At 33.2% G+C, this 10000-nt stretch overlaps 1 protein-coding gene across 1 annotated transcript in view; it reads left to right on the top strand.

Moving 5' to 3' along the window:
• Positions 1–1311: 1311 nt before the first annotated feature.
• nptx1l (neuronal pentraxin 1 like) overlaps positions 1312–10000 on the top strand; it is a 16324-nt gene continuing 7635 nt past the window's right edge. The window contains exons 1-2 of the mRNA XM_056454336.1: positions 1312–1830; positions 3488–3695. Coding sequence (XP_056310311.1) covers positions 1387–1830; positions 3488–3695 — 652 coding nt within the window. The 5' untranslated portion in view covers positions 1312–1386. The remainder of the gene's footprint in view (positions 1831–3487; positions 3696–10000) is intronic.

Raw genomic sequence — 10000 nt, 5'->3', positions numbered from 1 at the left:
ACACTGTTAAGGATTTGTGTAAATTATACAGTATTTAACTGTAATATAAGCTGTATTTTACTGTAAGACAGTTATCCAGTTACTGTAGTTTAAAGCTGCATTGTGAAAATGACTGTATATTTTACAGTAAAGATATTCACACAATACTGTAAATACACAGCAAGATAAATGGTGCTGTAAATGTAAATACAGTATTTTTTGCAGTAACTGATTTACAGTAAGTTGATGGTGAACTGCTGCCAGTAAAACGTGGAAATTGTTAACAGTGTAGTCATGAGTACTACCCTTTTTTTTCTAAAAATCTTAATGTAATCAATGATTTTTTTTGGTTACACTTTATTTTGTGTTATATTAACTAGTATACTGTACAATTAATATCAGTAAATTACCGGTTTTCCATATTTTTTTGATTCATGATTTTATTTTTATTTCTCCCCATTTGTTTCTGCTTTTGAATTGCATTATGGGACCTTGATCCTTCTTCCAACAACTTTTAACCCTGATAAGTTCGAAAAAGTTTTCAGTTTTACAAATTTTAGTAACATTTTTAATAGTTTAAAGTGATATATTGTCTAGGTTGTTGTTTTACATTACTAAATTATTTCTGTGTTATGCATTATATTATTTCAAGCTACTAAAACGTCAATAAAAGTCACCCTGTTAAACTTTAGAGTTGAATTTGAAGAAGTCTACAGAGCAGAGAACAACATCCCATAATGCAATTCAAACGGAAAATACTGAAACTGTTCATTAACAGATACTTTCTTTCAGTGTATGTAGGCTAAACACATTTAAATTAATCATTTGTTTCAATGCACTTATTTATTCATGCACTTATATATTTTAAAATTATTTGCATGTAATTACATCTATGACTGACTTTTTAAATTATATTTAAACACTGTTGAGCCAACCTTAGCCAGCATTAAACCAAGCAATACGATATGAACACAATAAGTACATTGTACTTATTAAAATATATAAGTTAATGTGACTTAAAGTATAACCTTTATTTCTTTTTTTCTGCAGACACCATAATGAGTGCATGGAATTAATTGTGCTTTAAAAAAGCGGAAAATCCGTGCCGTCGGGGTCAAATCTAGTTTCATTGACTTTTCTCTGTGCGCGCGAGTGTGTGTGTGTGTGTGTGTGTGTGTGTGTGTGTGTGTGTGTGTGTGTTGTTTTTTTTTTTTTTTGCTTTAATATCTAGGGGCGGGAGATCATGATCAGGCGCGTGATGCAGCTCACCGCCGCAGACGCGCGTGCTATATAAACCGCGCGCGCACCACAACCAGATTACAACCAGCACAAGCTGTCAGAGAGATAGAGAGAGATAGAACTAGAGCTGCTCAAATACTGCAAGACCTGTTCGAGAGCACACACGCCATGGAGGCTGGAGCGAGAGGGATGCACTGGAAACTTTTGCTACTTTCGTGTCTTTTGGCCGACGGGATGAGCCAGGACTTCGGACAGACCCAGTTCATTTGCACGTCCGTGCCCAAGGATATGGACATATGCGCGGCCACTCTGCAGAACAGCGTGCCCGGGGAAGATCTCAAGAGCACGGTCATGCAACTGCGCGAGACTGTGCTCCAGCAGAAGGAGACCATCATGAACCAGAAAGAAACCATCCGGGAACTGACCTCCAAGCTGACGCGGTGCGAGAGCCAGAGCGCGTCCGAGCCCGGAGACGCGCGGGTCGGCGGCGGACGGCGGAAGGAAACGGGCACCAAAAACACAATGGGAGATGTGTCGAGGGGTCCGACCGACACACTGGCGCAACTCTCGCAGACTTTACAGTCCCTGAAGCAGAGGCTCGAAAACCTGGAGGTATGTTTTTTTGCTTCCCCGGAGCGCGGTGGATTACCGGTTTTTATCAGGTGGCGCAGTTCCCACAACTTTACACGGTCTCACAGCAAACAGTCGCACGGCGTTTTAAATAAAGCGCTGCTAAGTAATGCCGCATAAGCCGCTTTTAAAGTGCGCATTACGGTGCTGACAGAAAACAGCAGTTTTAAATAGACTATCTAAATGAATATGTTATAAAAGAACAAGCTATAGTCTCTGACAGTATGGAGCAAGTTAGTCGCTTTTGGTCGAAATCAACTTAATGTTTTACCGTTTAAATATTTATTAATATGCAGGTGTTTTTCGATTGTGCAGTTGCGATTGCAACACTAGTAATTAAATAATCAATGTTTGACTTGACTTCATTTGATACGAAATCCCCTTTTAAAATAATGGTTCTTTATTGGCATTGGCGATCTCATGGAGAACTTGGAACTACTAGCTATAGAACATAACCATTCCAAAGGTTCTTCATAATGAAACATTTCTAAAACGTTCTTCACACTAAGAAAAGCGTTATCAGAATCCTTCTCTGTAAGATTCTTTAGGGAACCAAAATATTTTAGCGAAAATCTAATTTCACTATACACTTCGTCTTCTTAATTTGATATGAAATCCCCTTTAAAAGAAGGTTCTTAATTGGCAGGAGATCCTGGAACTGTTCTTTTTTTCTCTGAAGAAGATTTATTACCAAAATACTTCACACTCTGAACATTCTATTTCAATATATCCTTCATCTACTCAATTTGAAATGAAATCCCATAAAAAATAAAGGTTCTTTATTGGCATTGATGGAGAACCTGGAGCTACTGTTGTTTGGAATCGTTCTCTGAGAGATTCTTTAGTAACCCAATATACAGTACTTCCTCTACTGTGAAAATCATCAATATCAATAATCTACTTAATGTTATATAAACCTCCCTTAAAAAATAAAGGTTCTTTATCGGCATTGATGATCCCATGGAGAACCTGGAACTACTATGTTTTTTTTTTTTTTTTTTTTGGATATTCTGAATGATTCTGTATTTTGTAAACCAATATACAGTACTTCATCTACCGTGAAAATCCTCAATATATCATTCATCTACTTAATTTGATATGAAATACCCTTAAATGAAAGGTTCTTGGTTTGCATTGCTGGAACTGTTCTTTTTTGGGGGGATATTTTTCTGAAAGAGTCTTCAGGGAACCAATATACAGTACTTCATCTACTGTAGAAATCCGCAATGTATCATTTATCTACTTGATTCCTCAATACATCATGTATCTACTTAATTTAATATGAAATACACTTAAAAATAAAGCTTCTGTATTGGCATTGATCATGATACCATAGAGAATCCTGGAGCTAGTTATATTTTTGAATCGTTCTCTGAAAAAGATTGTTTAGGAAGCCAAAATCCTTCATACCGTGAACATCCTACTGTAATATATCCTTCATCTAACTTAAATTGAAATGAAATCCAATGAAAGGGATTCTTGAGGGAACCAACATACTTCACCATCTGCGGAAATCCTATTTTGGAAGCTTAATAATTAAAAGCACACAGTATTCTCTTCTTAAATTAGCATAGATTAAACGCAAACCCAAATGACAGCCATGTCTCACAAACAGATGTCGCATTTATATCTTCCGCAGCAATTTAGCCGGAATAACAACTCGGTCCAGGCGAACAGCTTGAAGGATCTTCTACAGAGCAAAATCGACGACCTGGAGAAGCAGGTCCTGTCCCGGGTGAACGGTCTGGAGGAGGGGAAGCCGGGCATGCGCAACGAGAGCGAGCAGCGCGGGCGCGTCGAGTCCACGCTCACCTCACTGCACCAGAGGATTACCGACCTGGAGAAAGGTAACCATCCGCATTTATAGTCCATCTAATACATGCGGGTCGTGTAGTTGCTGCTTTCCCTGACCTGTTTTTTTTTTTCCTCCGCGGGAAACACTCTTTCTCGTGGTTAATAAATGGCCGTGCAGTGTGTGTGTGTGTGTGGCTGACGGTGTGTCGCAGGAGAGGAGGGGGTCTGGTCTACAGAGCTGCATTGCTTTGCATATCCAATTTCCACCCAGCCCGGCTTTATAGCATGATTTACTGATCGGGGAACCGGGGGAGATTTTGCAAGCTCATGTGTTTTTGCGAATTTTCAATCGTGTGAATCACGTTTTCGTCAAGTCATTAAAACGTGTAATAACCCGCAATCTTCTACAGCCTGAACAGGCATTAGGGGAACTTTAAAGGGTTGGGAATTTTTTTCTTCATCTTTTACTCACACCTCATTTCATTCTGAGACTTTTATGTTTTTAGTTGTATTTTTTTGTCATAAAGGAGATATTTTGCAGAATGTCTGAGCGTAGATTGTACATTCAAACAGAAGTGATTAAAATAAATAAATAAATAACATTAATAAACAACCAATAACATTAATAAACTACCATTCTGGAACATTTGCAACTTTTTTTTCCAGAAAAAAAAAATATTTAGTGCTATCAAACAATTAATCGGGTCTTGGATAAATTTTTTTTATTTACTTATTAAATACATATGTACTGTGTATATTTATTATGCAAATATTTTTAAATAGACAACCATACTGGAATAAAATAAAAAAACTATACAAAAAAATAGATTTACATATTTGTTATATATATATATATATATATATATATATGTGGTATTAGATATAGAAATAAATATCTTATACACAATAATATAGAAAGTACGCACAAATATATTTAGTAAATATAAACTTTGACAGCACTAATAAATAAACAAATAAATACATAAATAAATAAATACATAAATATATTATATTTCAAAATATTCAATTATTCCAATAACTTCCCATATTTTTATATATTAATTTTAAAGTTGCCAAGCAATTTAACATGTTTCTTTTAGCTACAATACATTATATTCCCTCTCATCTGAAGCCATGTGATACATTTAAATTATGAACATCTCAACATTCAAGTCCTATCTATTATTCCTCAAAAAATAATACATTCAACTTTTTTCTGATCATATCAATAAAAAGAAATAAATAAATAAAGAGAAGGACAGAAAAAGAAAGGACAGACTTAAAACTTTTTAATATAATGCATGTCTCAAAACGACAACAACAAAACACTTAACTTCTCAAAACAATAAAAAAGTAATAATAATAATAATAATAATAATAATAATTCACACAAAAATATACTTTTTTATAATATAACATAAACAATTTCATTCGTTCGTTCGTTCGTTCGTTCGTTCATTCGTTCGTTCGTTCGTTCGTTCGTTCGTACGTTCATTCATTCATTCATTTTTCTTTTTGGTTTAGTCCCTTTAATATAAACAATTTCATTCATTCATTCATTTTCTTTTTGGCTTAGTCCCTTTAATATAAACGATTTACCAAATAAAAACAGTTTCCACAACCGCTCAGTACACTAAAGCTTCTCTTACACCCACTTCATTTTGAAAAAGGTATATGATCAGTTTGTCTATAATAAAAATACCGAAAGAAAAAAGAAAGACAAAAAGAAAAGACAGAATCTAAGAAAGAAAGACAAAAAGAACAAAGAAAGAAAGACAAATAAATAAATAAATAAATAAATAAAGCAATAAAGAAAGAAAGAAGAAATGTCATAAATTAAGTACTCAGAGATATCTGCACAGTGCAGGAGCTGCTATGAGAGTGTATGTAATGCATTCATATGGAACAAACTGCATTGGAAGAGGAGCGGAAGCTGTCAGAAGCTTGAGAGCACTTTATATTAAGAGCCTCGTAGAAGCATAACAGCATATAGTTTCACGTTTCCAAACTGCTGTGTCAGACCTCTGTAGCCATTCAATGCTCATCAGAAGGGTTTGTTCTGCTGTATGACATTTGTTAGTCTTATCCTTATCGGCATACGCCATTCATTCAGTGGCATTGAGTCTATATCCATTGTGCTGAGAAAATTCCTTTTAACACCAAGCAATTGTTTGTTTGTAAATCAGGTACACTGTATAGAATATCTGTTAATGAACAGCTTCCATATGTTGTGATTTACAAGTGTTTTCTGTTATTTATGAATGTGAATTGCATTAGAGGATGTTGATCTCTGCTCTGTCGACTTTTGATGTTGAAAATTCAATTCCACAGTTTAACAAAGGGACTTTTATTGATGTTTGAGTAGTTTGAAATTATGTAAAAGATATAATATCTAGAGAAATAAATCTGTAAAATAAAAAATAAAAACAAGCGGTTTATTACAAGGCTTTTGTAGGATAATATACAACACCAACCCCAACATTATAGCACTTTAAACTATTAAAGATGTTCGTGAAAGTCACTTTTTCAAGGCTAAAAGTTGTTGGAAGAAAGTTTAAGGTCCCATAAAACAATTCAAAAGCAGAAATAAACTGGGGGAAAAAACATGAATATCAAAACATGGAAAACTGCTAATTTTGGATATTTTTTTTAGCAGTGTTGAGCGAATTCTATAAAATGCTAAACAATATTAATTTGGTTACATTTATAATTAAAGTAGATTGTTAAACTGAAATCCCCAAAAGAACGAGAGTAAACATATACAGTTTAAGACAAACTGATTAGCCCTCCTCCCTGATAAATGTTTATTATTCTTCAAATATTTCCCAAGTGATGTTTAACGGAGCAGTATATATTTTTGTATTATTATTAGTATGGAGAAGGTCTTATTTATTTTAGCTTGGCTGGAATTAAGCAGTTTTTATTAGAATTTATGAACACAGTTGTGATTTTTAAAATATTATTAGATTTTCCCAGTGATGGGTTGCAGCTGGAAGGGCATCCGCTGCGTAAAACATATGCTGGATAAGTTGGCGGTTCATTACGCTGTGGCGACCCCTGATTAATAAAGGGACTAAGCTGAAAAGAAAATGAATGAATGAATTATTAGATATTTTTCTGATTAGTTACAGAACAAACCACTGTTGTCCAATGACTTGCCTAGTTAACATAATTAGTTATGTCATTAGCAGGGCCAGACGGAATCTGCGGACGTTTTTTGCTATTTCTGCGGAGAATTTTGGTAATAATCTGCGGATTTCTGCGGAATTATCATAACTAAAACCTTAATATGTGAAATAAAAATATTATCTTTTTAACTTTTATTAAATGTTTACAATGCAAATATAATTAGATTCACTTTACTTGGTAAACAAAGCAAGTCTCTCATATAATATCTCTACTAAAAGACAGAAAATATTACTATACAAACTGCATTGTACATAAATCAGATGAACATTTTCATATTAGTCAATAATATTACTGTATTTAATAAAAAAAACTGAATAAATTTAGATTTACACACATTTACTCAAGTAAATACACAGAATTAATGATGGGTTAAAAATCTGCATAATTCTGCGCGCGCAGATTACGTGTGGGCCTTGTCATTACATTGCACTTTAAGCTGAATACTAGTATCTTTCAAAATAACTAGTACACTCAGGCCTGTAGCCGGGGCGGCGGGGTTCGGATGGATCGAAAGACCCACCCCTCAATGACAAAGGTCCAGAATTTGTCCCATATATGAGCTCATTTGTCCTATTTTGACTGCTACACCATTATAAATGGTAAAAATAACCCATCGAAAAAGGCTTTAAGACCAAGCGGAATTCTCTGTGGACCATCACATCGGTGTGACTTCAGCTTATCAGTTTTGGCCAATGCAAACTATTATTTTTCATGAGTCCAACACGTAGCTGTGCGTGAAAACATACAATCGGATGAAGTCATCTTTCGCTATTGATTTTAAACAGAGAAAACATTGTACAAGTAACTGTTATTACAAATCTTGAAGCTCATTCTTGAAAACAAAAAAAGAGCAATAAATAGGTGTGCAGCACTTAAAGCGGACCATATTAAAATGAAGTTGAATACTAATCAGGCTTTTGCTGTAATCCGTGAACTTTTAATTGAATGTACTTTGTTACACATGAGGCTGGACAAATCATCAAGCTCTTTTATTGTTATTATGTTTGCATTTTTTATTATTTAAATGGCCAAATTCTGACCGAGGACAGTTGAACGTGCTGGCCCATTGGCCTAATAAATGACAGTAGGCTATAGTTTTGAATTTAAAACTTTAACAGATTACACATTTTTCCTAATGATGTACGATGTAATACATTTGTATTTTAATAATAAGTATTTATTCATATTTCTTTACTCTAAATCTTTAGGAAATATTTTGGTACATTAAAACGTGTGGTAATTATGACTAGCTAATCCAGCTAAAATAGTGCTTAAAATGCTACTAAAATGCAGTTTAAACCTCATAATTAAATAAAAAATGAGGTGAATAACTGCAAAAAGGAGCACATTTTGACAAAAAACAGAATTATCTGTTTTGCCAGGCTGGCCTGACACTGTTATTTCATCATTTATAATATTACTATCACAATATTATTATGTACTGTATATTATATATAATGACAAAATAAATTGGCCATTAAAAATTGGTTATTAATTAAACAATTTAATTAATAAATGACTATTATGTTGTAAAATGTGTTGGATTTTTTTCCCATTTTATATAAATAATGTGTTTCTATGTTCAAAAAAGGGAATTTGTACATTGTATGAATGAAACCAGTGGGCAGCATATAAAAAAGCATCAAATTTAATGTAATTTTAATTCAAAATCCTGATGAATTAGATCATGTTTGTGTTGATGTGTTATTTAATGGTCTATATATAGAATATATATTGAATTACAAGGGTTTTATGGGATAACACACACACACACACACACACACACACACACACACACACACACACACATATATATATATATATATATATATATATGTGTGTGTGTGTATATATATATATATATATATATATATATATATATATATATATATATATATATATATATAGTATAATATTTTGTCTAATACAAATTGTAATCCTAATAAAGTCTGATATGATTTGTTGAACGCGCATGTTTAGGGTCCTCTAAGCATGTAAGGTGTAAATAAGACTGTAAAACTTTGTAAAAACAACAGAATTGAATGTTGGTGTGAGCTACTGTGTTCCTCTGGCTTGGACCAGTAATGAGGCCTATTCCATTGACTGCAGTTTTTACTCCTTGTTACTTGCGGCGAGCATCAAACACGAGGGTAACAACCAGCACAGCTCCCAGGTGGGCTGACAGAACCAGTGGGCTTGTCTTTCCCCAGGCAAGAAAAAACAGAAAAAGGAGATAAATCAATAAGTGTTTTTTTTTTCTTTCTTTTCTTTCCTTAGAAGTATACTTTAAACTCTTATCTTTTTATGCAATATATGGATAAAATGAAAGATAAGAATTAAACGACAGACTGACAGACTGACAGACTGATAGATAGATAGATAGATAGATAGATAGATAGATAGATAGATAGATAGATAGATAGATAGATAGATAGATAGATAGATAGATAGATCAGAAAAATAGATGGAAAGATAGAACGATAGAAAAAAGAAAGCTAGATAGAATGATGGAACAATAAATATATAAGAAGAAAGAAGGATGGATAGATAGATTGAATAGAAGTGATAGAAAGAATGAATGAACTAGATAAATAGATAGATAGATAGATAGATAGATAGATAGATAGATAGATAGATAGATAGATAGATAGATAGATAGATAGATAGATAGATAGATAGATAGATAGATAGATAGATTACACAGACAGAAAAATAGATGGAATAATAGAACGATAGAACAACGGAAAAAAGAAAGCAAGATAGAACAATAAATATATAGAAAGAAAGAAGGAAGGATGGAGAGGTAGATAGATTGAATAGAAGTGATAGAAAGAATGAATGAACTAGATAGATAGATAGATAGATAGATAGATAGATAGATAGATAGATAGATAGATAGATAGATAGATAGATAGATAGATAGATAGATAGATAGATAGATAGATAGATAGATAGATAGATAGATAGATAGAAAGAAAGATTAAAGGATGGAGAGATAGATAAATTGAATTATAAAACAAAAGAAAGAAAGAAAGAAAGAAAGAAAGAAAGAAAGAAAGAAAGAAAGAAAGAAAGAAAGAAAGGTTGATAGAATGATAGAACGATAGACCAATAAAAAGGACAAACAAAGGAAAGAAAGATAGATAGATAGATAGATAGATAGATAGAT

The sequence above is a fragment of the Danio aesculapii genome, chromosome 3 (genome assembly GCF_903798145.1).
Source record: "Danio aesculapii chromosome 3, fDanAes4.1, whole genome shotgun sequence".
Classification (NCBI taxonomy): domain Eukaryota; kingdom Metazoa; phylum Chordata; class Actinopteri; order Cypriniformes; family Danionidae; genus Danio; species Danio aesculapii.
Note: the sequence above shows the minus strand (reverse complement) of the source record. Positions and strands in the feature narration are given on the sequence as shown.